Source organism: Gopherus flavomarginatus, chromosome 18 (assembly GCF_025201925.1).
Source record: "Gopherus flavomarginatus isolate rGopFla2 chromosome 18, rGopFla2.mat.asm, whole genome shotgun sequence".
NCBI lineage: Eukaryota > Metazoa > Chordata > Testudines > Testudinidae > Gopherus > Gopherus flavomarginatus.
The window spans coordinates 4,047,754-4,074,466 of record NC_066634.1 but is presented as its reverse complement, the minus strand read 5'-3'; the positions used below and the strand labels follow the sequence as shown (position 1 = coordinate 4,074,466).

General features: G+C 68.3%; 3 protein-coding genes across 3 annotated transcripts; 2 read left to right on the top strand and 1 right to left on the bottom strand.

Moving 5' to 3' along the window:
* Nucleotides 1-263: 263 nt before the first annotated feature.
* On the bottom strand, nt 264-5,247 carry LOC127036639 (galactoside alpha-(1,2)-fucosyltransferase 2-like). The gene is made up of 3 exons (XM_050927717.1): nt 5,129-5,247; nt 3,860-4,101; nt 264-1,342 (listed from the first exon to the last, which is right to left on the bottom strand). The coding sequence occupies exons 1-3, from the start codon at nt 5,197-5,199 to the stop codon at nt 276-278; spliced, it is 1,380 nt and encodes a 459-aa protein (XP_050783674.1). The 5' UTR covers nt 5,200-5,247; the 3' UTR covers nt 264-275.
* FLT3LG (fms related receptor tyrosine kinase 3 ligand) lies at nt 4,068-13,236 on the top strand. Its single transcript, XM_050928168.1, has 8 exons — nt 4,068-4,176; nt 6,239-6,348; nt 6,988-7,089; nt 7,187-7,240; nt 7,346-7,489; nt 7,787-7,937; nt 12,181-12,371; nt 13,078-13,236. Exons 2-8 carry the CDS (start codon nt 6,295-6,297, stop codon nt 13,234-13,236), a joined length of 855 nt encoding a protein of 284 aa, XP_050784125.1. The 5' UTR covers nt 4,068-4,176; nt 6,239-6,294.
* Nucleotides 13,237-14,590: 1,354 nt separating this feature from the next.
* LOC127036896 (excitatory amino acid transporter 2-like) lies at nt 14,591-26,315 on the top strand (the record flags this gene model as incomplete). The annotated part of the gene is made up of 10 exons (XM_050928167.1): nt 14,591-14,810; nt 16,824-17,000; nt 18,258-18,410; nt 19,585-19,835; nt 20,580-20,757; nt 22,050-22,176; nt 23,270-23,503; nt 24,349-24,543; nt 25,349-25,483; nt 26,168-26,315. Coding segments are annotated over exons 2-10 (1,551 nt in total), but the record flags the coding sequence as incomplete, so codon positions are not given.
* Nucleotides 26,316-26,713: the final 398 nt, after the last annotated feature.

Sequence of the window (26,713 nt, the reverse complement as noted above, 5' to 3'; positions counted from 1 at the left end):
ACCCAAGAGTCCTGGCTCCCAGCCCCCGCTCCCCTCTGCTCCAACCATTCAACAGACCGAGATGGTCCCATCACTCGAGACTCCTATGAGTCCGGTCTAGGTCACTGGCTGCTCCATGTGGGGCTCTGAATCCCACTAGCCCAGCTCCAATCTCCCCCGATCTCCCCAGCGCAGCCAGAACCAGCCAGGGGTCCCAGGTGTCCAGTCCTCCACCAACCAGCCAAGTCCTGTTGGGTGGATCCTGTTGGCAGCTTGTGGCCACTGGCTGAGCTCCTTTAGCCAGTCGTATCACTGAGCAGGGGGGAGAGATCGGCGTCGATCCCGATCCACTCGGGCAGGAAGGCAGCCTCAGGCTTGAAGATCTTGAGGAAGGGAGAGTCTGGGAGCATGTAGTTGGCCAGGTAGATGGTCTCCCCCCCAGCCAGGTAACCAGCCCAGATGCCGAAGGTCCCGATGGTCATGATTGTGTGGTTGCAATGGGCCAAGAGAGCAAAGTCCCTCCCTGGCGACGACTCCTTCCCGTCCCCCGAGAAATACACGTCCCCCTGTGAGGCGTTGATGTTCTCCTGGCACCACTCCATCCCGTTGCTGGTCACCACGAAGACCGGCTCCTGGTACTTGGCCCGGAAGTAGCCCATGGCCTTCTCCAGGTAGGCCTTGTCCGCCACAACCCCCTTCCAGAACTTGGGCATCTCCTGGACGTAGTCCCCCCTCCGGACATGCACGCCCACGTAGGTCACGTTCCGGCGCTGCCCACGCAGCCCGGCCAGGTACCGGTTGGCCTCCTCCTTGACGTGGTTGTGGAAAGAGAATTCCTGGAGGATCTCCTGCCGGAGGTGGTGGTAGAAGGTCCAGGAGCAGGGGTAGCCAGTCAGCCGGACATATTTCCCCTCGATGTGCCTGTACTCCTCCGACATCCAGTCGTGAAGCCCGTAGTCCTTCCACGGGATGTTCTGGACCACGTCACTGGAGAGCACGGGCAGGGTGATGCGGAAGAGCGGCGCCAGCTGCTGGTGCATCTCTGGGAGGATGTAGGCCTGGTGCCCGTTCATCTTGGCCAAGGCATAGAGGGTGGCATATTCCCCCATCTGGTTCCCCAGGCGCCCGGCAGAGTTCACAGTCCACATGCCCCGCTCCATAGGATGGGGCGGGGACCCCTCCATTGCGTTCGGGGAGGGGAGCCTCTGCCTTGCAGTGGGGAACCGGGTGCTTAGGTGGATGAGGAAGGAGAAGGTCATGATGGCCAGCAGGCCGAGGGTCAGCTTGGGGAGCGGCCGGAAGGAGGCCCAGGAGCCCGGGGCAGTCATGGCTCCCAGCGATGATGAGGGAAGGAGATCCCAGCCTGGGGGAAGGGGGTGAATAGAAGGGAAAGGAGGGAGGGGAACAGGGGTGGGAGGAAAGGGGGGGATGGATGGGGGAGTGGTTAGAGGAGAAGGGGGAGAGGCTTTTCCTGGCCCAGTTACCTCTGTTCCCAAAAGGCCTCTGGCTGCCAGCACAGCCCTGCCCCCACGCTCCCCCCCCACCCCATCCCAGCCACAGGGGCAGGTGACCCCAGCTCCAGCAGGACGTGTGTTGTCAGGGGGAGCAGAGCCAGCGCTTGACCCCGGATCGGCCCCTTCAGCCACAATCCAACCCAGAGGCTGGCGAGAACAGTCAGAGCAACAGTGTCCCCGTCCCCCGTCCCCTCAGCCCCGCCTGCTCTGCTGGTGCCCCTCAGGCCTGACCCCCCAGCCCCCCCGCTAAGAGAGAACCCAGGAGTCCTGGCCCCTGTGACGCAGTGACCTGGGAATGTCTGCATGGGGGATGGGAGAGCCGGGGGTGACTTTAGGTGAGGGCCGTATCTGAGCCAGGAAGGGGGTGGGGAGTCGACACCTTTACCCGGGAAGCTGGACAAAGGGACAGAGCCGGCTGGGGCGGTTTTCTGGTTTCAGTTTTGGGCTGGCTGAGAAGACGCAGGGAACCCCAGGTCGGGGGTCTAAGATCCTTGCCCCCCAGGGGGACCTGGCTGAGGGGTCCTGGTTGTACCTACAAGCCCTGCTTGAGACTGTGATCCTGTCGTCTAATAAACCTTCTGTTTACTGGCTAGCAGAGAGTCCCGGTGAACGCAGTAAGTGGGGGTGCAGGGCCCTGACTCCCCCACACTCCGTGACACCTCCCAACCCCCTCTGCTCTAACCACTAGACCCCACTCCCCTCCCAGACCAGGGGGAGAATCCTGGAGTCCTGGCTCCCAACCCCCCCGTGCTCTAACCACTAGACCCCACTCCCCTCCCAGACCAGGGGGAGAATCCTGGAGTCCTGGCTCCCAAACCCCCCTGCTCTAACCACTAGACCCCACTCCCCTTCCAGACCAGGGGGAGAATCCTGGAGTCCTGGCTCCCAAACCCCCCTGCTCTAACCACTAGACCCCACTCCTCTCTCAGAGCCAGGGAGAGAACCCAGGAGTCCTGGTGGGGAAATGGGGGGTCACTGGGGCAGGAGGGGGCTGCTCTGGTCACAGAGTGCACTGACTGCGGGGGGAGGGCACCCCAGCCCCGCTCCCTGCACCCCAGCACCCCCTAGTGCCGGAGGGGGGGATGTCCTGGGTTTATCTAGAATCGCATGGCCCCCGCCCAGAACCTCAGCAGCTGGGGGCTCCCACAGGGTGGGACGGAGCAGGGGGTGGGGAGTATTGACCTGGGAATGTGGAGGGGAGTTTTCCATTGGTGCTGGATGGTGTTGGGATCTCAGGGGGTGACTCCACTTCAGGGACGATATCTGAGCCTGTAAAGTAGAGCCGGGGGGGGGGGGGGGGGGGGGCTGGGGCCAGGTGACAAAGGCTGGAGGAGGGGCTGGGGGGTGGCTGGGGGAGGCAGCGGGAAGGGGTTTCATTTTGGAGCTGGCTGGGGAAACGGGGGGAGTCCCAGAACCGGGGTCTGGGCTCCCCACTCCCAAAGATGGAGCTGAGTGAGGGGTCCTGTTTCCTTTACCCACAAGCTCTGTTTTGGGCTGTGTTCGTGTCGGCTCTTAACCCCTCGCGCTACCGGCCGGCTGAGAGCCCCGGTGAATCGCAGGAAATGGGGGGGGCTGGGCCCGGACTCCCCCACACTCCGTAACACGGGGTATCAGACTGGGGGGGACAGAGAGATGTGGGCTCAGGGGAATGGACGGGTGGGTGCAGTGGAGGGAAGGAGGGTGGAAATGGGGGAGGGGGATGGGCGGGGATGCAGGGAGGGTGGAAATGGAGGGGGAGGGGAAGGGAAATGCGGGAGGGGACGCAGGGAGGGGGGAAATAGAGGCAGAAGAGGTGGAAGGAAGTAGCCCCTGACGGAGGAGTGTGGGGCCAGGAGGGAGGTTTCCAAGCCGAAGGGCAGGACAGGAGTGAAGCCGAGCTGGGCCGGGCCAGGGAGTCTGGGGCCTGGAGGGATCTAGGGGCTGAGCCAGGGTGACGCCCGCTGCCCTCCCCCCGGACCTGTGGCCGAGGTCCCAGCCCTGGATCCGTGGGCCCAGCTGCACCAGGCATCTCACCACCCCCGGACGGATGGTTTGGGGAAGTCGACCCAGGCCAGCGTCAGCACCCCACGTCCTGGTCCCACTGCATTCAGAGCAGAGGGGGCTGGGAGCCAGGACTCCTGGGTTCTCGCCCCAGTTCTGGCAATGAGGTGACTCCCCTTCACACCCGCCGGACGCTGGGCTCCAACCCTCCTCCCCCAGCTCTCGGGGCCCCGTCCCCATCTCTGTTCCCCGGGTCAGGTCACCCGCTGCCGCGCGAGCGAGCTGCTCTGCAGGGGTGACATCCTGCCACAGCTTCCTGAGCCAGCGCCCGGGCTGGAGCTAGATGTGAGGAAGTGTCACCACTGGTAGGGGGGGATGTTACTCACCCCCATTCGCCGGGGGGGTTTCTTGGTGCTTTTCGCAGCCCCGCTCAGTGCAGACAGGGGGTGTCCCGCATCCCAGCAGGGTCCGGGCACCTCCAGGCCCCCCGACATTCAGACCCGGAGCCGCACACGTGGGGACGCCCGGCTGACGCGTTTCCTGACCACGGCTGGGTTCCTCCACCGGCTCCAGCGCGCCGGCTGCAGCCATTGGCCTCTCCGGGCGAGTGGAGCTGGGACGCGTCTGGCTGCAAAGGAGGGACCAAAAGATGCATCAGGATCTCTGGGCTCGCGCCGCTTCACGTCCGGGGTTCTGGCCCCAGGTCCTGCCCCGAGCACCACACTTGTTAGCACACTGGCAGGGCTGGCCCCAGGGGGCGCTGGGCTGTGAGGAGCGGGGAGGGGGGCCAGCAGGGGTCGCTGGGCTGCAGGAACCAGGGAAGGGGGCCAGCAGGGGGCACTGGGCTGTGAGGAGTGGGGCGGGGGGCCAGCAGGGGGCGCTGGGTTGCAGGGACCAGGGCAGGGGGCCAGCCGGGGGCACTGGGCTGCAGGGAGAGGGATGAGGGCAGGAGAGGGTGCTGGGCTGTTGGGGATTGGGCGGGGGGCTGCAGGGGGCACTGGGCTGTGGGGGGAGGGGTGGGAGGCTCAGCGGGGGGCGCTGGGCTGCAGGGAGTGGGGGCGCAGTGGGGGACACAGGCTGTGGGGGGCTTAGTGGGGGCACTGGGCTGAGGGGGGAGGGGCGGGGGCTAAGTGGGGGGTGCTGGGCTGAGAGGGGAGAGGCAGGGGGCGCTGGGCTGCGGGCGGGGAGGGGAGGGAAGGGGATGCAGCGGGGCGCGGGGCTATAGGGACCTGGGTGGGGGTGGGTCCTGACCCCATAAATTGAGCTGCCTGGTTCTCAGCACCCCCCCACCCCGGCTCTGGCTGCCCGCAAAGCGCCATGGCCGGGCGTCAGCCCCACCCCAGGGACCCGGCTCAGGACAGGACCCCACCGCGGGGACCTGGGGCTGGCAGGGGCTGCAGGTCGGGAGTGAGGCGCACCGGAGGGGTGGGGGGGGCTGCAGGTCGGGAGTGTGGAGCACAGGGGGAGTGTGGGGAGGCGGGGGGGGCTGCAGATCGGGAGTGAGGCGCACCCCTCCCTGGGCTGTGTCGATGGGCGCCTATTCGCTGAGATTGGCCGGGCGTTGGCCAGGGCGTGGTCCGGGGGGGTGGGGGTGGAAGGGCCCCCCCCCAGCTCCTGGCCTTCCCCCCCCCCCGTCCCCGCACAGCGCCCCTCACCTCGGATGCTCCTCGCCTCCCCGGCCCCTCCCAGCGCCCCCGGGTTCCGACACTTTCACTTTCGATCCCATCTGAGCAGCTGCGAGCGGCGGGGCCGACGGCGGGTCAGTGCGGGGGGTTGGGGGGCCGAGGCTGCGGTCTTGGGGGGGTCTGAGCCGGGCCCCCCCGCACGATCCCTGGAGAGGTGAGGGGGGTCGGCACAGACCGAGGGGGCGGGGAGGGGGCACAAACAGCGGGGGAGAACAGCCCCCCCAGGGCACGGACAGCGGGGAGCAGCCCCCCAGGGCACGGACAGCGGGGAGCAGCCCCCCCAGGGCAGCGGGGGGCGGAGAGGGGGAGCATCCCCCCAGGGCACAAACAGCGGGGGAGAACAGCCCCCCCAGAGCACAAACAGAGGGGAGCAGCCCCCCCAGGGCAGCGGGGGCCGGAGAGGGGGAGCATCCCCCCCAGGGCAGCGGGGGGCGGAGAGGGGGAGCATCCCCCCCCAGGGCAGCGGGGGGCGGAGGGGGGGCTCTGGGCTGGGTGGTACACGTGGTTCGCGTTCCCAGTAACTATTCTGAGTGTGACAGGGGTGGGGCGCTGGCTCCGATCCTGCCAATTGCTGGCGCTGCCAGCCCAGCCCTGCGGTGCCCCTCACTCCCGACCTGCAGCCCCTGCCAGCTCAGCCCCGCCCCCCCAGCGCTGCTGGTGCCCCTCACTCCCGACCTGCAGCCCCTGCCAGCTCAGCCCCGCCCCCCCAGCGCTGCTGGTGCCCCTCACTCCCGACCTGCAGCCCCTGCCAGCTCAGCCCCGCCCCCCCAGCCCTACTGGTGCCCTTCACTCCTGACCCGCAGCCCCTGCTAGCCCAGCCCTGCTCCCCCCAGCCCTGCGGTGCCCCTCACTCCCGACCCGCAGCCCCTGCCAGCCCAGCCCTGCGGTGCCCCTCACTCCCGACCCGCAGCCCCTGCCAGCTCAGCCCCGCCCCCCCAGCCCTGCTGGTGCCCCTCACTCCTGACCCGCAGCCCCTGCTAGCCCAGCCCTGCTCCCCCGAGCCCTGCTGGTGCCCCTCACTCCCGACCCGCAGCCCCCTACATCCCAGGTCTCACAGCTGCCCTTTCTTGGCCCCCTCAGCTCCCCCGCCGAGTGCCCCCCTCCAGCATGCCGACCGCCCACCCCCCAGTGAGGAGATGACTTGGCGCCATGCGCCCCCCGATACCCCACCCCCACCCGGAGCCTCCGTGGTGAGTGAGGGGGGGGGGGCTGGGTTGAGGCAGACCAGGCGGTACATCAGGGTTGGTTTGGTTGAGGGGACTGAGGGGGCATGGGTATGGCTAGGGGGGGAGATCTTGGCTGGCAGGGGGGCTGGGCTGGCTGGGGGGGATTGGGGCTGGCTGGGGGGGTTGGGGAATGTCGGAGGGGCCTGGCTGGGGGTGATCTGAGCTTGTAGGGAAGGGTCTGGGGGGGCTGGGCTGCCTGGAGGAGGGGCTGGGGTGATGGGTGGCAGGGAAGGGCCTGGTTGGGGGGTTGGGGCTGGCTGGCTGGGGGGATTGGGGGGGCTGGCTGGGGGGGATCTGAGCTTGCAGGGAAGGGGCTGGGGGGGCTGGGCTGCCTGGAGAAGGGGCTGGGGTGATGGGCTGGCAGGGAAAGGCCTGGGCGGGGGATTGGGGCTGGCTGGCTGGGAGGATTGGGGGGGCTGGCTGGGGGGGATCTGAGCTTGCAGGGAAGGGCCTAGGGGGGCTGGGCTGGCTGGGAGGGGGGCCTGGGGGGCTGGGCTGGCTGGGGAGATTGGGGAATGTGGAGGGGAGGGGACTGGCTGGAAGGGATCTGAGCTTGCAGGGAAGGGCCACGGGGGTCCTTGACTCACATCTGCCCCCTCCCAGGTCCCCCTCTTGCTGCTGCTGGTCCTGGTCTCCCCGGGCCACGGCTGCATCTTCTCGTTCCACCCGCTGAGCACAACCTTCTCCATGGCCATCGACGAGCTGGTGAGCGGTGCCCCCGTTGGGCCCCCAGGGGCCCCCCATCACCCTCCCGGCACAGCCCCACCCCCAACTGATCCCCCCGTCTCCCCCTCTCCTTCAGACCCAGCATCTCCTCCACGATTACCCCGTCTCGATGCCGTCGAACCTGGAACCGGTGAGAGAAGGGGGGATCCCCCTGATATCCAGAGCCCCCCTCCCCATAAGCCAAGGCTTCTCCCCCCATGGTCCCTCTGACCTTCCCCCCCCGTTTCTCCCCCAGGACACCTGGTGCGCTGAGCTGTGGAGGATCCATTTCCTGGCGGCGGAGCTGGGGCACATGGGGGGCGTCGCGGGCCCGGCCCTGCAGCCCCTCGTGGCCACTGTGACCAAGCAGGTCCAGTTCGTCCAGGAGTGCGGCATTACCGTAAGCGCTGGGGCGGGGCTGTCTCTTCTAGGGGGCACCGGCTCCCACCCGGCCCCGGGGCAGGGACTGGCTGGCTTAGGGGGGCGGGGAATGGGGCACGGGGGCCTGTCCCCTCCAGAGGGCACCGGCTCCCATGCAGCCCCAGGGCAAGGACTGGCTGACTCAGGGGGGTGAGGAATGGGGCAGGGGCCTGTCCTTTCTAGGTGTGTGGTGGGGAGGGGGATAGCACAGAGGGGTCAGGTTCCAGTGGCTCTCCCCCCATGCGGTGACACTTGACCCCCCACCTCTGCCCCCCAGGATCCGATGGGCTGCGTGGGGTGGGAACGCACCAACGTGTCATGGATGCTGAGTGCCCTGAACGGCCACCTGGCGGCGCTGAGGAGCAAAATCCTACGTCAGGCGGGGCCAATCGACTTCAGTAACTGCACCCCCGTCCGCTGCCAGCCAGGTACCCCCCTGAGACCCCCCGATCCCCGTCCGCTGCCAGCCAGGTACCCCCCTGAGACCCCCCCGATCCCCATCCGCTGCCAGCCAGGTACCCCCCTGAGACCCCCCGATCCCCGTCCGCTGCCAGCCAGGTACCCCCCTGAGACCCCCCTGACCCCCGTCCGCTGCCAGCCAGGTACCCCCCTGAGACCCCCCGATCCCCGTCCGCTGCCAGCCAGGTACCCCCCTGAGACCCCCCCGATCCCCATCCGCTGCCAGCCAGGTACCCCCCTGAGACCCCCCGATCCCCGTCCGCTGCCAGCCAGGTACCCCCCTGAGACCCCCCTGACCCCCGTCCGCTGCCAGCCAGGTACCCCCCTGAGACCCCCCTGACCCCCGTCCGCTGCCAGCCAGGTACCCCCCTGAGACCCCCCGATCCCTGTCCGCTGCCAGCCAGGTACCCCCCTGAGACCCCCCCCGATCCCCGTCCGCTGCCAGCCAGGTACCCCCCTGAGACCCCCCTGACCCCCATCCGCTGCCAGCCAGGTACCCCCCTGAGACCCCCCGATCCCTGTCCGCTGCCAGCCAGGTACCCCCCTGAGACCCCCCGATCCCCGTCCGCTGCCAGCCAGGTACCCCCCTGAGACCCCCCCGATCCCCATCCGCTGCCAGCCAGGTACCCCCCTGAGACCCCCCGATCCCCGTCCGCTGCCAGCCAGGTACCCCCCTGAGACCCCCCTGACCCCCGTCCGCTGCCAGCCAGGTACCCCCCTGAGACCCCCCGATCCCCGTCCGCTGCCAGCCAGGTACCCCCCTGAGACCCCCCTGACCCCCGTCCGCTGCCAGCCAGGTACCCCCCTGAGACCCCCCGATCCCCGTCCGCTGCCAGCCAGGTACCCCCCTGAGACTCCCCGATCCCTGTCCGCTGCCAGCCAGGTACCCCCCTGAGACCCCCCGATCCCTGTCCGCTGCCAGCCAGGTACCCCCCTGAGACCCCCCGATCCCTGTCCGCTGCCAGCCAGGTACCCCCCTGAGACCCCCCGATCCCCGTCCGCTGCCAGCCAGGTACCCCCCTGAGACCCCCCTGACCCCAATCCGCTGCCAGCCAGGTACCCCCCTGAGACTCCCCGATCCCCGTCCGCTGCCAGCCAGGTACCCCCCTGAGACCCCCCTGACCCCCGTCCGCTGCCAGCCAGGTACCCCCCTGAGACCCCCCGATCCCCGTCCGCTGCCAGCCAGGTACCCCCCTGAGACTCCCCGATCCCTGTCCGCTGCCAGCCAGGTACCCCCCTGAGACCCCCCAATCCCCGTCCGCTGCCAGCCAGGTACCCCCCTGAGACCCCCCGATCCCTGTCCGCTGCCAGCCAGGTACCCCCCTGAGACCCCCCTGACCCCCATCCGCTGCCAGCCAGGTACCCCCCTGAGACCCCCCGATCCCTGTCCGCTGCCAGCCAGGTACCCCCCTGAGACCCCCCGATCCCCGTCCGCTGCCAGCCAGGTACCCCCCTGAGACCCCCCCGATCCCCGTCCGCTGCCAGCCAGGTACCCCCCTGAGACCCCCCGATCCCCGTCCGCTGCCAGCCAGGTACCCCCCTGAGACCCCCCTGACCCCCGTCCGCTGCCAGCCAGGTACCCCCCTGAGACCCCCCGATCCCCGTCCGCTGCCAGCCAGGTACCCCCCTGAGACCCCCCTGACCCCCGTCCGCTGCCAGCCAGGTACCCCCCTGAGACCCCCCGATCCCCGTCCGCTGCCAGCCAGGTACCCCCCTGAGACTCCCCGATCCCTGTCCGCTGCCAGCCAGGTACCCCCCTGAGACCCCCCGATCCCTGTCCGCTGCCAGCCAGGTACCCCCCTGAGACCCCCCGATCCCTGTCCGCTGCCAGCCAGGTACCCCCCTGAGACCCCCCGATCCCTGTCCGCTGCCAGCCAGGTACCCCCCTGAGACCCCCCGATCCCCGTCCGCTGCCAGCCAGGTACCCCCCTGAGACCCCCCTGACCCCAATCCGCTGCCAGCCAGGTACCCCCCTGAGACTCCCCGATCCCCGTCCGCTGCCAGCCAGGTACCCCCCTGAGACCCCCCTGACCCCCGTCCGCTGCCAGCCAGGTACCCCCCTGAGACCCCCCGATCCCTGTCCGCTGCCAGCCAGGTACCCCCCTGAGACCCCCCGATCCCTGTCCGCTGCCAGCCAGGTACCCCCCTGAGACCCCCCGATCCCCGTCCGCTGCCAGCCAGGTACCCCCCTGAGACCCCCCGATCCCTGTCCGCTGCCAGCCAGGTACCCCCCTGAGACCCCCCGATCCCCGTCCGCTGCCAGCCAGGTACCCCCCTGAGACCCCCCGATCCCCGTCCGCTGCCAGCCAGGTACCCCCCTGAGACGCCCCCGACCCCCGTCCGCTGCCAGCCAGGTACCCCCCTGAGACCCCCCTGACCCCATCTGCTGCCAGCCAGGTACCCCCCTGAGACCCCCCTGACCCCATCTGCTGCCAGCCAGGTACCCCCCTGAGACCCCCCTGACCCCATCTGCTGCCAGCCAGGTACCACCCTGAGACCCCTCGATCCCCGTCCACTGCCAGCCAGGTACCCCCCTGAGACCCCCCTGACCCCCATCCGCTGCCAGCCAGGTACCCCCCTGAGACCCCCCGATCCCCGTCCGCTGCCAGCCAGGTACCCCCCGAGACCCCCCCGATCCCCGTCCGCTGCCAGCCAGATACCCCCCTGAGACCCCCCGATCCCCGTCCGCTGCCAGCCAGGTACCCCCCTGAGACCCCCCGATCCCCGTCCGCTGCCAGCCAGGTACCCCCCTGAGACCCCCCTGACCCCTGTCCGCTGCCAGCCAGGTACCCCCCTGAGACCCCCCTGACCCCTGTCCGCTGCCAGCCAGGTACCCCCCTGAGGCCCCCCGACCCCCATCCACTGCCAGCCAGGTACCCCCCCAAACCATCCCTGGGTCTCCTCCAGTCCCCCCGTCCACTGCCAGCCAGGTACCCCCCTGAGACCCCCCGATCCCCGTCCGCTGCCAGCCAGGTACCCCCCTGAGACCCCCCTGACCCCCATCCGCTGCCAGCCAGGTACCCCCCAAACCATCCCTGGTTCTCCTCCAGTCCCCCCGTCCACTGCCAGCCAGGTACCACCCCGAGAACCCCCAAGCCCCATCCACTGACAGCCAGGTACCCCCCGAGACCCCCCAGTCCCCCTGTCTGCTGCCAGCCAGGTTCCCCCCCTGAGACCCTCCGACCCCTGTCTGCTGCCAGCCAGGTACCCCCCCCCGAGAACCCCGCAACCCCTGTCCGCTGCCAGCCAGGTACCCCCCTGAGACACCCCTGACCCCTGTTCACTGCCAGTCAGATGTTCCCCTGGCCCCCGTCTGCTGCCAGCCAGGTGCCCCCCAAAACCCTCCCTGGGACTCCCCCAGTACCCCCATCTGCTGCCAGCCAGGTATCCCCCCGAACCCCATCCAGTGCCAGCCAGGTACCCCCCCAAACCCTCCCTGGGACTCCCCCAGTCCCCCTGTCCACTGCCAGCCAGGTACCCCCCTGAGAACCCTTAACCCCTGTTCCCTGCCAGCCATGTTCCCCCCCAAGAACCCCCGACCCCCATCCACTGGCAACCGGGTACCCCCCTGAGACCCCCCCCAACCCCTGTCTGCTGCCAGCCAGGTACCCCCCGTAACCACCCTGACCCCCATCTGCTGCCAGTTAGTTACTCCCCAGGACCCCCCTTGAGACCTGGTTCCCCCAATCCCCATCTGGTGCCAGCCAGGCACACCCCCCCCAAATGTACCCTGAGACCCGGTCTCCCCTACCCCCATCCGCTGGCAGACAGGTACCCCCCTGAATGCACCCGGAGACACTCCTCCCCGGTCCCCCTGACCCCTAGGTACCCCCCCCAGCTCTCCTGGCCCACCCCCCTGACCCCTCCTGCTCCCTCAGCCACTGTACCCACAGCTGTTGCCAGCCAGGTACCCACTGGTGGCCCCTGGCTCCCCCGCCTCCCCCCCAGCACCCTGGCAACCCCCTACTGACCCCCCCCCAGCTCCCCAGCAACTGGCCCCGCATCCACTGCTAGCCATGTACAGCCACCCCGCCCCGGACCTGTATTCGCTGCCAAACTGGCACCTCCTCCATCCCCTCCTTCCCTCATCCCCTTCACTGCTCTCAACCCGATACCCCGCTCCACCCTGCCCCCCAACACAGCCCCCCTCCCCGGCCCCCCGGCGGGGAATCGCTCCTCCCCTCTCTCTCCATGTTCTCCGTGTCCCCCTAGCAGCCCCGGCTCTGTCGCCTGCTCCGCTCGGGCTCCCGCAACCCGGCTTCTCCAGCCAGAAGCAGGTGGGAACCCAGGCGTCCGGGGCCGGCTCCTTGCACCAGAACCACCTGCCGGTGCTGATCCTCCTGGTGCCCATCCTGGTGTCTCTGGCCTTCGTGTGGCAGCGTCAGAGGAGGCTCCGTGGCCAGGTAGGGGGCGAAGGGACGGGGCTCCTGGCCGGTGGGAGGGAGGGAGGGCAGATCCCAGGACTCCTGCAGCTGCTTCTTCCCTCTCTCCCCCCAGGGGACCCAGGAGTCCGAGTGGTCGGACACCTGAACGAGCGGGGTGCAGGAGCTGATAGGAAAGAGATGGCTCAGGTATAACCCCCCCTCCCCCCAACACGTGGGGTGCAGGCTCTTTTCTGGGGGACAGTCTTGGGAAGGGGAGTGGTGTCTAGTGGTTGGGGGGGGGGCAGGGAGCCAGGACTCCTGGGTTCTCTTCCCGGCTTGCGGAGGGGGCTGGGGTCTAATGGGTTAGAGCGGGGTTGGGCCGGGAGCCAGGACTCCTGGGTTCTCTCCTCGGCTCTGGGAGGGAAGTGGGTTCTAGTGGTTAGAGTGGGGGTGGGAGGGAGCTAGGACTCCCGGGTTCTCTTCTCAGCCAAAGGAGTGGTATCTAGTGGTTAGAGCAGGGGGGGGCAGGGAACCAGGACTCCTGGGTTCTCTCCCCAGCTCTGGAAGGGGAGTGGGGTCTAGGGGGTTAGAGCGGGGGTGGGCCGGGAGCTAGGACTCCTGGGTTCTCTCCCCAGCTCTGGAAGGGGAGTGGGGTCTAGTGGGTTAGAGTGGGGGTGGGCCGGGAGCCAGGACTCCTGGGTTCCATTTCTTTCTACTCCCTCCCCTTTTCCCTGTCTCCTCCCAGGACCCCCGGAGCCACGGTCGGTCCCGCTGCTCCGGACTCTGCGACAGGGGCAGCCAGCGCAGGTGGAGGCTGGGGCTGCCGGAACCGGATGCTGCTTTCCACGCGCCGCTCCCGCGAGCCAAGCGGAGGGTGGAATCGGACTGCAGAGCTGAGCCCTGAGGCTGGCCCCCCATGGGCCGTGGGGCTGGCGTCTGCCCCCAGGAGGTGCTGTGCAGTGCCGACCCTTCCCCATGGCTCCCGCTGTCTGGACCTCGTAGCTGCAGCGCCGGGGAAGCCGGAGATGGATTTTTCCTCGGGGGGTGTTTTGGGGGGACCAGGGTCTGCGAGGACAGACGACCCAGCAGGAAGAAGCAAACGACTCCCCCCCCCACCCGCCGCACATCCCCCAGCGGGCCCGAAATGTAACTGGAAACCAATGGATTTGCCTTCGTGCCAGCGCGGGGGGCTGGTTATTTGAGGACCCTTTGCCCCGGTGGGACCTGGATGCCTGAGTTCCTACCCCGACACCTGGTGCGGGGCACTGTGGCCAAGTGGGAATTATTCGTAATATTTTGTATGAAGACGGTGTCTGCCTCAGTTTCCCCATGTGCTGCGTGGTCGAGTGGGAGGGGGTGCAAGAGTCTGTTTGCTCGCTGCACAGACCCAACTGTGACCCATGAGACCCCCCCCCACTCCATGCTCAGGAAGGGGCCCAGAAGACAACGGCCCTGCCCACTGTCGCTGCGCCCAGACCCCCATCAACCCCCCTGCGCTCCCCACACTGGCCAAGTCAGTCTCAAGCCTGAAGCTGGGGGGGGCCTGGCTCCCTCGGGGGGGGGTCTGTCTGCCCCCAGGGCCCATCCTGGGGCACTCACTGTGGGGCAACCTGGCCTGACCCAGGGGAGGGGGCTGCAGGCCCTGAGGGTGGGTCCCAGGGGGCAGGAAGCTGAGGGTCTCACCCCACTGAGAGAGCAGCCCCGAGGGGCCTGTGGGTCCCAGCCAGCCTCTCGGGGGTTATACAGGGACCCCTCCCCCGTCCCTGGGACGAGTCCCATCGATTGGGGGTGGGGGGCTGTTCACCATCCTTTGGCGTTTGCTGCCCCTCGTGGCGGATGTGGCTAGTGCACCTCTGAGCCAGGCTGGGGTCCTATGGGGGATCCCTCCCCTGTACCCTGGGTCTGATCACGAGCTGGTTTATGGGTCTGGGGGTTCTTACACTCCACAAGCAGGGTGGCTCCCATGCCCCCTGAAATTTCTCCTGGCCGAGTTCACACTGTCCCACTGTGTGTGTGTGTGTGTGTGGAGGGGGGAGCCAGGACTCCTGGGTTCTCCACCTGGGCCTGGGAGGGGAGTGGAGACTGGTGGTTACAGCCAGCAGAGCTCTGCCTCCCAAATCCTCATACCCCCCCAATCCCATGACTGACCCTCCCTTCCCTGCAGCCACCTCCCCATCACCCCGCCCCTCCCCCATAATCCTGTTCTCCCCCCCCCCATCCTCCCAAGTCCCTTGATTAAACCCAGTCGTGAGGGGGGGGGCACCGTCTGGCTCTCCCAGCCCCCCCCTTCATTCCCTCCCCCTCCCTTTAATCCCCCGCTGCAAGTTCTTCCCTGGCTGCTTGACGTCGCTGGGTGACGGGGCCACTAAGCTGCTGGGGGGGTGGGGGACAGGGGGAGCCATACACCCACCCCACCCCCTGGCCTCTGCTGGCACCAGTTCCCCCAGCGCCTCCGGACCAGACGGGCACTGGCCCCGGGTAAGGCCTGTCCAGGGGGCTGGAGGGATAGCTGGGGAGGGGCATGGGGGGGGCAGCAGGGCGCATCCTGCCAAAACCCACACACAGCTGTATAGGGGGTGCTGCTAGATCCCTTCCACTCCAGCAAGGCGTGTCTGAGGGCCCAGAGCCAGGACTCCTGGGTTCTCTCCCCGGCTTTTGGAGGGGGGTGGGGTCTAGTGGTTAGAGCCAGGGGAAGCTGGGAGCCAGGACTCCTGGGTTCTTTCCCTGGCTCGGGGAGGTGGAGCTAGTGGTTAGAGCAGGAGGCTGGGAGCCAGGACTCCTGGGTTCTTTCCTTGGCTCTGGGAGGGGAGTGGGGGCTAGTGGTTAGAGCAGGAGGCTGGGAGCCAGGACTCCTGGGTTCTTTCCTTGGCTCTGGGAGGGGAGTGGGGGCTAGTGGTTAGAGCAGGAGGCTGGGAGCCAGGACTCTTGGGTTCTTTCCCTGGCTCTGGGAGGGGAGTGGGGGCTAGTGGTTAGAGCAGGGCAGCTAGGCACCAAGACTCTTGGGTTCTCTTCCTGGCTCTGGGAGGGGAGGGGAGTCTAGTGGTTAGAGCCGGGAGCCAGGACTCCTGGGTTCTATCCCATGCACGTGGGGCAGGTCTCTCCCCATCCAGCAGGGGGCAGCCATGCCCGCAAGGGGAACTCCTACCTAAAGCAACATCTGGGGTGTTCCCCTCCAGGGGGTGCCGGCTCCCACTCGCCCCCAGCACATTCCAGCTCTGCTCAGATCTATTTTTACTTGTGTCCGTGGTCTCCTGCCCCCGTGGTCGGTCACCCACCCAGGGGGGATTATGTTCCTGCTGCCTCCTCTACCGTTATTTTATTGTGAAGATGATTTAATGCCACGCGAAAGAAATTGAAAAATCCTCCATGTTAATATGGATTAACGGGGTGGAGGGGGGCACCCAGCTGCTGTCCAGACCAGACCGAAACTTAACGCTCGGAGGGAAAAGTTCTGTGCACAATAACCCCAGTAATTCCTGCCGTGACCCTCAGAGGCCTCGGACTCCTGGGTTCTCTCCCCGGCTCCGTGAGGGGAGTGGGGTCTCATGAGCGGGGTGGGGGGGAGCCCGGACGCCTGGGTTCTATCTTTGACTTTGTCCTAGACTCCCTGTAATCTCTCTGGGACTCCGTTTTCCTATCTGTATAATGGGCAAAATAACCTTCCGTGGTGGCTGTGGCATGGACGCTGTTCGGCACGGGGCTGTCCGTGCCATGCCTGGCGTGATTGCCTGGGCCCCGATTGCCTGGGTGAGGAGGAAGCAGTAGAGGGGCTTGGAGGCACGGAGGTGTATTGCTGCTGCAGTCCAGGAGGGGGCCCCCCAGAGCCAGCCAGTCCCTGCCCTGGGGCCGGGTGGGAGGCGGCGCCCCCAAGAAGGGACAGGCCCCATCTCCTGTCCTGAGGGCTCAACTCCTGATGACTCCGGCATGAGAAGCCGGGATTCAGAAAAGAAACAGATTGTGAAGTCATGACCCTATTATAGGACCCAGGCCAGGAACCCAGGTGTCCAGGTGAACCCCACCCCCTGAGAAATTACATCAGCCAGCACTTCCTGTCCTAAACACTCATGTGGCTGGCCTGCAACCCATCCATGCCTCAGCCCAGAGGGGCCATGTCTCAGCGCCAGGCGAGGGGTCCCTGAGTAGCCCCAGATGACAGGATTAAGGGATTCTGAGGGATACAGGACACATGGGGTGGGGGCTGGGAGCCTGGACTCCTGGGTTCTCTTCCCAGCTCTGGGAGGGGAGTGGGGTCTAGTGGTTAGAGCAAGAGGGGGCTGGGAGCCAGGACTCCTGGGTTCTCTTCTGAGCTCTGGAAGGGGAGTGGGGTCTAGTGGTTAGAGCAGGGGGGGCTGGGAGTCAGCACTCCTGGGTTCTCTCCCTGGCTCTGTGAGGGGAGTGGGGTCTAGTGGTTAGAACGGGGGGGGGGGGGTTGGGAGCCAGGACTCCTGGGTTCTCTCCCCAGCTCAGCGTTTGCTCTCTCCTCACCCGCAGACCAGGCCTGGGGTGTCTCCTTCCGTCCCCCCACCCACACCCCAGTGATGACCAACCAGGTGGAGTTGGCCATGGGGGATGGGCCCCACCTGAGCCTGGACCCCCTGCCCAAGCCCTGCCTGGCGAAGCGCTGCGGCTGGCTCACCCGCAACCTGCTGCTAACGCTCACCATCCTGGGTAGGTGGGAGCCCCGGGGGCACTGGGCTGCGGGGGGCAGGGCGGGGGGGTCAGCAGGGGGCGCTGGGCTGCGGAGGACCCATAGGGGGCGCTGGGCTGCAGGGAGTGGGGTGGAGAGGTCAGCAGGGGGTGCTGGGCTGCAGGGAGTGGGGCGGGGGGGTTAGCAGGGGGCGCTGGGCTGCGGAGGGCCCATAGGGGGCGCTGGGCTGCAGGGAGTGGGGTGGAGGGGTCAGCAGGGGGTGCTGGGCTGCGGGGGGCAGGGCAGGGCCTATAGGGGGCGCTGGACTGTGGGGAGTGGGGCGGGGGGGTCAACAGGGGGCGCTGGGCTGCAGGGAGTGGGGCGGGGGGTCAGCAGGGGGCGCTGGGCTGCAGGGGGCCCGTAGGGGGGCTCTGGGCTGCAGGGAGCGGGGCGGGGGGTCAGCAGGGGGCGCTGGGCTGCAGAGAGTGGGATGGGGCAGGAGGGGGCTTTGGGGTGCAGGGGGTGGGATGGGGTCAGCAGGGAGCACTAGGGTGCAGGGGGTGGGATGGGGCAGGAGGGGGCTCTGGGGAGGAGAGTGCAAAGAAGGAAGCCCAGGGGCTGGGGGGCAGGGGCAGAAAGTGGGGAAGGGGACTTCCTCATTCCCCTCCCCCCATTCTTCCCCCACATCTCTCCACCCCCCCACCCCCCTTCTCTATCATTACACACAAACACGTGATCGATGGGAGGGGAAGCAGATGTGACCCCCCCTCCCTTTCCAGCTGCACCCCCCGATCCCGGCACAGGGCAGCTTGTGATTAACGCATCGTGTCGTTTACGTCACTCCCCGGGGAGGAAGAATATTAAACATGGGCTAATCCCCCCCCCGGCGGCTGTTGGCTTGACCCCCCCACCCATGAGGCCACTTTCCCCCCTCCAAAGTGGGCGGGTTGACATAGGGGATCATGATAAACCCCAATGCGGCACTAGGGGGCGCTCTCCCCAGAGAGGGGTCCCCATGTGCCCCACCCTAGAGCCAGCTGCATCCCAGTGCTGGGCGAGAGGTCCCCAGATACCCAGCCCCCATGCCCCACCCCAGAGCCAGCTGCATCCCAGCGCTGGGTGAGGGGTCCCTGGATGCCCAGCCCCTGTGCCCCACCCCAGAGCCAGCCACATCCCTGTGCTGGATGAGGGGTCCCCGTATACCCAGCCCCCGCGCCCCACCCTAGAGGCAGCCACACCTCAGTGCTGGAGGGGACCCTGTTGGGGGTCGTGCTGAGGTTCTGTCCTCTCGCCTCTAGGGGTGATTCTGGGCACTGTGTTTGGGGGCCTCCTGCGGCTGCTCCCCCCGCTGGACGAAGACCTGCTGGTGCTTATCTCCTTCCCTGGAGACATCCTCATGCGGATGCTGAAAATGCTCATCTTGCCCCTGGTCATTTCCAGCCTCATCTCAGGTGAGGGAGGGGGGCGGGTGGAGCCAGAACCACCCACCGCTACTTGAAGTGACTCCCATTCCCTCCCCCCAGGGATTCGAACTCATGGCCCTCGGGAGCAGCACCGGGCTGTGGTACCTAGTCTAGCCACCAGGGGGAGAGGGGTTGGATTGACCACCCACAGGGTGCTGTGCTGCATGGAGCAGGGCGAGGGACTCACTATGGGGCACTGTCCCTGTATACCCAGCCCTCACGCCCCACCCCAGAGCCAGCCGCATCCCAGCACTGGGTGAGGGGTCCCCGTATAACCAGCCCCTACCCCAGAGCCAGTCTCACGCCAGTGCCGGGTGAGGGGTCCCCTTATACCCAGCCCCTGCACCCCACCCCAGAGCCAGCCACATCCCAGCACTGGGTGAGGGGTCCCCATATACCCAGCCCCCGCACACCACCCCACAGCCAGCTACATCCCCGTGCCAGGCAAGCGGGTCCCCATATGCACAACCCCTGTGCCCCCCCCGCAAGTCAGCTGCTTCCCAGAGCCAGGCAAAGGATCCCCATATACCAAGCCCCCAGGCCCCGACCCCAGACTCAGCTGCATCCCAGTGCCGGGCAAGGGGTCCCCATATACCCAGCCCCTGCGCCTCCACCCCAGAGCCAGCCTCATCCCGAGCCAGCCGCACCCCAGCACCACTTGAGGGATCCTCGTATAACTGGGCCCCACCCCAGAGCCAGCGGCACCCCAGCGCCAGGTGAGGGGTCCCTGTATACCCGGCCCCTGTGCCCCCACCCCAGAGCCAGCCGCACGACAGCACTGGGCGAGGGGTCCCCATATACCCATCCCCAGAGTCAGCCACACCCCAGCGCCGCGCGAGGGGTACCCATATACCCGGGCCCCACCCCAGAGCCAGCCGCAGCCCAGAGCCAGGCGAGGGGTCCCCGTCCCCCCCCACAGCCAGCCGCACCCCAGCACCGCGTGAGGGGTCCCCGTATACCTGGGCCCTACCCCAGAGCCAGCCACATCCCAGCGCTGGGCAAGGGGTCCTCGTATACCCATCCCCTCCCCCCACCCCAGAGCCAGCTGAATCTCAGCACCGGGCTAGGGGTCCCCATATACCCGCAACCCCCTCCCCGAGCCAGCCACAGCCCAGCACTGGGCAAGGGGTCCCCAAGTAGCTTTCGCTCTGTTCCTGGGCAGGGCTGGCAGGGCTGGATGCCAAGTCGAGTGGGCACATGGGCACCCGTGCCATGGTGTATTACATGTCCACCACGGTGCTGGCCGCCGTGCTGGGCGTGATCCTGGTGCAGTCCATCCACCCGGGCGACCCCAAACTGAAGACGGTAACGGGCACGGCGGAGATGGGCGAGGAGGTTTCCAGCCTGGACGCCTTCCTGGATCTGATCCGGAACCTCTTCCCCGAGAACCTGGTGCAGGCCTGTTTCCAGCAGGTAGGGGGCGCTGGGCTGCAGGGTGTGGGGCTGGGGGGCTCGGCGGGGGGCACTCACCCCGGCAGTCAGTGCCCCAGGGCAGTGCTAGGGGGCGCTGGGCTGCAGGGTGTGGGGCTGCAGGGCTCGTCAGAGAACGCTTGCCCCAGCAGTCAGTGCCCCTAGGGGGCGCTGGGCTGCAGAGTGTGGGGCTGGGGGGCTCGGCGGAGAGCGCTCTCCCCAGGCAGTCAGTGCCCCAGGGCAGCACTAGGGGGCGCTGGGCTGCAAGGTGTGGGGCTAGGGGGCTCGGTGAGGGGCACTAACCCCAGCAGGCAGTGCCCCAGGGTGGCACTAGGGGGCGCTGGGCTGCAGGGTGTGGGGCTGGGGGCTCAGCGGGGGGTGCTCGCCCCAGCAGGCAGTGCCCCAGGGTGGCACTAGGGGGCGCTGGGCTGCAGAGTGTGGGGCTGGGGGCTCGGCGGGGGGCGCTCGCCCCAGGCAGTGCCCCAGGGTGGCACTAGGGGGCGCTGGACTTAAGGGTGTGGGGCTGGGGACTCGGTGGGGGGCGGTCACCCCAGGCAGCGCCCCAGGGTGGCACTAGGGGGCGCTGGGCTGCAGGGTGTGGGGCTGGGGGCTCGGTGGGGGGCGCTCACCCCAGGCAGCGCCCCAGGGTGGCACTAGGGGGCGCTGGGCTGCAGGGTGTGGGGCTGGGGGCTCGGTGGGGGGCGCTCGCCCCAGGCAGTCCAGATTGAGCCTGATCCCCCTGCCCAGGTCCAGACGGTGTCCCAGAAGGTGCCGGTCCCGCCCCAAGTGGTGCGGCAGGAGAACGTCACCCGGCTCCTCCCGGGGAACCTGTCCCTGCTCAACGCCACCGTCACGGAGATCAGCCTGGGGCCCAGCACCCTCACCCAGAAACGGCTGGAGTTCAAGGCGGGCATGAACGTGCTGGGTAAGTCCCCGGCGGGCCACTGCTGCAGGGAAGCTCACAGCAACCGGAGTGCCCATCTGAGGGCACTGCTGGGGGGAAGCTCGCAGCATTGGGGCACTGCTGTGGGGAAGCTCGCTGCAACTGGAGTGCCCATCTGACGGCACTGCTGGGGGGAAGCTCACAGCATTGGGACACTGCTGAGGGGAAGCTCGCAGCATTGGGACACTGCTGGGGGGAAGCTTGCAGTGTTGGGACAGTGCTGGGGAAGCTCGCTGCGCTGGGGCACTGCTGGGGGAAGCTCGCTGCACTAGGGCACTGCTGGGGGAAGCTCGCTGCGCTGGGGCAATGCTGGGGGAAGCTCGCAGCGTTGGGACAGTGCTGGAGGAAGCTCGCTGCGCTGGGGCACTGCTGGGGGAAGCTCGCAGTGTTGGGACAGTGCTGGGGGAAGCTTGCAGCGCTGGGGCACTGCTGGGGGAAGCTCGCAGCGTTGGGACAGTGCCGGGGGAAGCTCGCTGCGCTGGGGCACTGCTGGGGGAAGCTCGCAGCGTTGGGACAGTGCCAGGGGAAGCTCGCTGCGCTGGGGCGCTGCCGGGGGAAGCTCGCTGCTCTGGGGCATTGCTGCGGGAAGCTCGCTGCGCTGGGGTACTGCTGGAGGAAGCTTGCAGCGCTGGGCACTGCTGCAGGGAAGCTCGCAGCGTTGGGACAGTGCTGGGGGAAGCTCACTGTGCCGGGGCACTGCTGGGGGATGCTCACAGCGCTGGGGCACTGCTGGGGGGAAGCTCGCAGTGTTGGGACAGTGCTGGGGGATGCTCACAGCACTGGGGCACTGCTGGGGGGAAGCTCGCAGTGTTGGGACAGTGCTGGGGGAAGCTCACTGCGCTGGGGCACTGCTGGGGGAAGCTCGCTGCACTAGGGCACTGCTGGGGGAAGCTCGCAGCGTTGGGACAGTGCCAGGGGAAGCTCGCTGCGCTGGGGCACTGCTGGGGGAAGCTCGCAGCGTTGGGACAGTGCTGGAGGAAGCTCGCTGCGCTGGGGCACTGCTGGGGGAAGCTCGCAGTGTTGGGACAGTGCTGGGGGAAGCTTGCAGCGCTGGGGCACTGCTGGGGGAAGCTCGCAGCGTTGGGACAGTGCTGGGGAAGCTCGCTGCACTGGGGCACTGCTGCGGGGAAGCTCGCTGTGCTAGGGCACTGCTGGGGGGAAGCTCACTGCGCTAGGGCACTGCTGTGGGGAAGCTCGCAGCACTGGGGCACAGCTGCGGGGAAGCTCGCAGCCCCCCTCGGCCCTGACACACACACCCCGCTCCCTCCCCACAGGGCTGATCGGGTTCTTCATCGCCTTCGGGGTGGTCATGGGGCAGATGGGGGAGCAGGCCAAGCCCATGGCCGACTTCTTCAACATCCTCAACGAGATCATCATGCAGCTGGTCGCCATGATCATGTGGTATGGGGGGGGAGCCTGGGGGGCGGGGCCATGGTGGGGGGCATGGGGGAGTTTGGGGCGGCAGGGGCATGATGGGAGGCAGGGGGTAGCCTGGGGGGTGGGGGTATGATGAGGAAGGGCTGGGGGGGGTCACACCTCATCCCCCACCCCACTCTTTAGCTGACCTGGGGGGGTCTCCCCAGGATACCTCTCACTGTCCCTCCTCCAGTCTCTCTCCCCGGGGGCCTCCCCTCACCGCTTTTCGCCCCTCATGAGCTACAGCCCCGAATTCTCCCCATGCATGAGTCCCCCCACATGGCTACAGGACCCCCAGCCCCTCCCCTCCCATTGTCCCCCGCCCCCCATCTCCCTTCCATCCCCTCCTCCTCTCAGCCCCATGGTCCCTGCCATGGAGTGTGGGGGCGTCCGGGCCCTGCACCCCCCACTTCCTGCAATGCCCCAGGACTCTCAGGTGGCCGGTAACACAGAGCTTATGGGTCCAGAGACCAGGACCCCTCAGTCAGCTCCCTTTTGGGGGGGAGCCCAGACCCCAGTTCTGCCACCCCCTGTCTCCCCAGCCGGCTCCAAACTGAGCCCCCCCCAGCCCCTCCTCTGGCCTGTGTCTCTCCCGGGCCAGGAGGCCACCAGATCCCTTTGTTCTCCAGCCCCTTCAGTTGGCACCTTGCCCCTGGCCCCGCCCCTCAGGGTCTCCCCTTGGCCCCACTCAGGGTCTCCCCCTGGCCCCGCGCCTCAGGGTCTCCCCCTGGCCTCACTCATGGTCTCCCCCTGGCCCCGCCCCTCAGGGTCTCCCCCTGGCCCCACTCAGGATCTCCCTCTGGCCCCGCCCCTCAGGGTCTCCCCCTGGCCCCACTCATGGTCTCCCTCTGGCCCTGCCCCTCAGGGTGTCCCCTTGGCCCCACTCGGGGTCTCCCCCTGGCCCCACTCACTGTCTCCCCCTGGCTCTGCCCCTCAGGGTCTCCCCTTGGCCCCACTCACGGTCTCCCCCTGGCCCCGCCCCTCAGGGTCTCCCCCTGGCCCCACTCAGGATCTCCCTCTGGCCCCGCCCCTCAGGGTCTCCCCCTGGCCCCACTCAGGGTCTCCCGGCCTCCCCCAGGTACTCGCCCTTCGGCATCGCCTCCCTGATCTGCGGGAAGCTGGCCGGGCTGCAGGACCTGGAGCTGGTCGCCCGCCAGCTGGGCCTGTACATGGTGACGGTGGCCCTGGGGCTGCTGCTGCACGGGGCCCTCGTCCTGCCCCTCATCTTCTTCGGGGTCACGCGCCAGAACCCCTTCGCCTTCTACGCCGGCATCTTCCAGGCCTGGCTCACCGCGCTGGGCACCGCCTCCAGGTGGGGGGCACCAAGCGGGGGCACTGGGGGCTCCGGGGCAGGTTGAGGGGCAGAAGGGGATCCGGGGATCAGAGGGATCTGGGGTATGAGACTGTTGGGGACTATTGGGCTCTGTGTGTGTCTCGCCCCCCACATAGGGGAAAGGGGGTGTTGGGGGCTATTAGGAGTGTCGGGGGGCTCCATGCTCCATGTGTGTCTCTACCCAGTGCGGGGCCGGGGGATGTCAGCGGGTCTCAGGGGGTGTTGGGGGGTACTGGGGGAAGTCAGGGTGTCGGGGGCTCCGTGCTCCGTGCGTGTTTCCCCCCAGCTTGGGCCAGGAGGTGTCGGGGGGTTGTTGGGGGGCTCTGTGCTCCGTGTGTCTCCCCCCAGTGCAGGGCCAGGGGATGTCAGGGGGTTCTATGGGGAGTGCTGGGGTTGCTGCAGGGGGTATCGGGAGGTGTCAGGAGTGTGGAGGGCTGTCAGGGGCTCGGTGTGTGTCCCCCCAGCATGGGACCGGGGGATGTCAGGGAGTTTCAGGGGGGGATGTTGGGGGGTGTCGGGGCCTATCGGGGGCTCTATGTGTCTCCCTCCAATGCAGGGCCTGGGGGTGTGTGTGGGCTATTGGGGGCTCTGTGTGTCTCCCCCCAGTGCGGGGTCGGGGTGTGTCTGGGGGGCTATGGGGGCTCCGTGTGTCTCCCGCAGGTGGATTTTGGGGGGGCTATAGGGGCTATCGGGGGCTCCGTGTGTCTCCCCCCAGCGCAGGGCCGGGGCAGGTCTGGAGGGCTATCAGGGGCTCCGTGTGTCTCCCGCAGGGGGGTTTTGGGGGGCTATGGGGGCTATCGGGGGCTCCGTGTGTCTCCCCCCAGTGCGGGGACGCTGCCCGTAACGTTCCGGTGCCTGGAGGAGAACCTGGGGGTCGATCGACGCGTCACCCGCCTGGTGCTGCCCATCGGGGCCACCATCAACATGGACGGGACGGCGCTGTACGAGGCCGTGGCCGCCATCTTCATCGCTCAGATGAACAACATCGCCCTGGATGGGGGGCAGATCGCCACTGTCAGGTGAGCCCCCCGGACCCCCAGCTTCCCAGGCCCCCCGGACCCCCGGTCTCCCAGCTTCCCGGCCCCCCAGCTCCCCCAGCCTCCCGGCCCCCCTAGCCCTGGAACTCCCAGCCCCCAAACTCCCAGGCCCCCCAAACCTCCAGCTCTCCCAGCTTCCCAGGCCCCCGAACCTCCAGCTCCCCCAGCCTCCCGGCCCCCCTAGCCCTGGAACTCCCAGCCCCCAAACTCCCAGGCCCCCCAAACCTCCAGCTCTCCCAGCTTCCCAGGCCCCCTGAACCCTCAGCTCCCCCAGCTTCCCAGCCCCCCGGGCCCCAGCTTCCAGGCCCCCCCAGCCCCCACACTCCCGGGCCCCTCGGACCCCCAGCTCCCCCAGCTTCCCGGCCCTCTGCGCTCTGCCCCTACCCCCAGCACCGACTCCGCAGCTCCCATTGGCCGGGAGCTGCGGCCAATGGGAGCTGCAGGGGACGGTACCTGCAGGTGCCCCCTCCTGCAGCCCGACCCCCTGCCCCAGCCCAGTGAAAGTGAGGGAGGGTGGGGGAGAGCGAGCGAGGGAGGGAGGTGGGATGGAGTGAGTGGGGCGGGGCCTCTGAGAATGAGGCGTGGCCGCAGAGAAGGGGCGGGGCCTCTGAGAAGAGATGGGGCGGGGCCTCCGGGCAGGGGGCGGGGCCAAGGTGTTTGGGTGTGTGTGCTTAGACCATTGGCAACTCTATCCCCAGACCCCCGGCCCTCACCCTCCTGGGCCCCCCAGCAGAGAAGGGTCCCCTGCCCCCTGCATTGACCCCCTGCCCCTCTCCCTGCCCCCCAGCCTGACGGCCACCCTGGCCAGCGTGGGGGCAGCCAGCATCCCCAGTGCCGGCCTGGTCACCATGCTGCTCATCCTGACGGCCGTGGGGCTGCCCACGCAGGACATCAGCCTGCTCATCGCTGTGGACTGGCTGCTGTGAGTGCCAGGGCCGGGGCAGAGGGGCAGGGTGGAGATGGGTGGGGGTTGGGCAGGAGGAATGGGGAGGGGCATTACAGGGCAGGAGGGATGGGGAGGGGTTACGGTGCAGGAGGGGAGAGGAGGGAGTTAGGGGGCAGGAGGGATGGGAGGGGTTGGGGCAGGAGGGAGGGGAGGGAGTTAGGGGCAGGAGGGATGGGAGGGGTTGGGGGCAGGAGGGAGGGGAGGGAGTTAGGGTGCAGGGAGGGATGGGAGGGGTTGGGGGCAGGAGGGAGGGGAGGGAGTTAGGGGGCAGGAGGGATGGGGAGGGGTTAGGGTGCAGGGAGGGATGGGAGGGGTTGGGGGCAGGAGGGAGGGGAGGGAGTTAGGGGGCAGGAGGGATGGGGAGGGGTTAGGGGGCAGGGAGGGGAGGGAGTTAGGGGGCAGGAGGGATGGGAGGGGTTGGGGCAGGAGGGAGGGGAGGGAGTTAGGGGGCAGGAGGGATGGGAGGGGTTAGGGGGCAGGGAGAGGAGGGAGTTAGGGGGCAGGAGGGATGGGGAGGGGTTGGGGCAGGAGGGAGGGGAGGGATTTAGGGGGCAGGGATGGGAGGGGTTGGGGGCAGGAGGGATGGGAAGGGGTGAGGGGGCAGGGAGGGGGGCCCCCATGTCAGTGCCGCCCGGCGCTGACCCCCAGCCCGCCCCCCAGAGACCGCCTGCGCACCTCCATCAACGTGGTGGGGGACTCGTTCGGGGCCGGCATCGTTTACTACCTGTCGCAGGCTGAGCTGGCAGCCGTGGACGCCCGGGCCGAGGGGCGCCCGCCCGAGCCCCCCAGCCCCAAGCTCCCACCGCTGCCCAACCACCAGGGGCCCCCCGAGGGCGCCGGGCCGGGGTACACGGCCCTGCCCGCCGCCGACAGCGAGGAGGAGGAGCAGGTGAGGCTGCCCTGCTGCGAGCTTCCCCAGGACAGTGCCCCCGGCACTGCGAGCTTCCCCAGTGACAGTGTCCCCAGCGCGGCGAGCTTCCCCGCAACAGTGCTCCTGGTGCTGCAAACTTCCCCGTGATAGTGCCCCTGGTGCTGCAAGCTTCCCCAGGGACAGTGCCCATAGGATGGTGAGCTTCCCCCTGACAGTGCCCCCGGCACTGCGAGCTTCCCCCTGACAGTGCCCCTGGTGCTGCGAGCTTCCCCAGGGACAGTGCCTCTGGCGCTGCGAGCTTCCCCCTGACAGTGCCCCCGGCGCTGCGAGCTTCC

What these genes read in the sequence shown, in the direction of transcription:
- LOC127036639 (XM_050927717.1), bottom strand. Translation starts at nt 5,199, where the DNA reads ATGGGATCGAAAGTGAAAGTGTCGGAACCCGGGGGCGCTGGGAGGGGC. An exon ending in GGAGGCGAGGAGCATCCGAG is followed by an intron (nt 4,102 to 5,128) that starts GTGAGGGGCGCT and finishes CCTCCTTTGCAG; the next exon opens with CCAGACGCGTCCCAGCTCCA. An exon ending in AACCCCCCCGGCGAATGGGG is followed by an intron (nt 1,343 to 3,859) that starts GTGAGTAACATC and finishes CCCTTCCCCCAG; the next exon opens with GCTGGGATCTCCTTCCCTCA.
- FLT3LG (XM_050928168.1), top strand. Translation starts at nt 6,295, where the DNA reads ATGACTTGGCGCCATGCGCCCCCCGATACCCCACCCCCACCCGGAGCC. An exon ending in CCATGGCCATCGACGAGCTG is followed by an intron (nt 7,090 to 7,186) that starts GTGAGCGGTGCC and finishes CCTCTCCTTCAG; the next exon opens with ACCCAGCATCTCCTCCACGA. An exon ending in TCCAGGAGTGCGGCATTACC is followed by an intron (nt 7,490 to 7,786) that starts GTAAGCGCTGGG and finishes TCTGCCCCCCAG; the next exon opens with GATCCGATGGGCTGCGTGGG.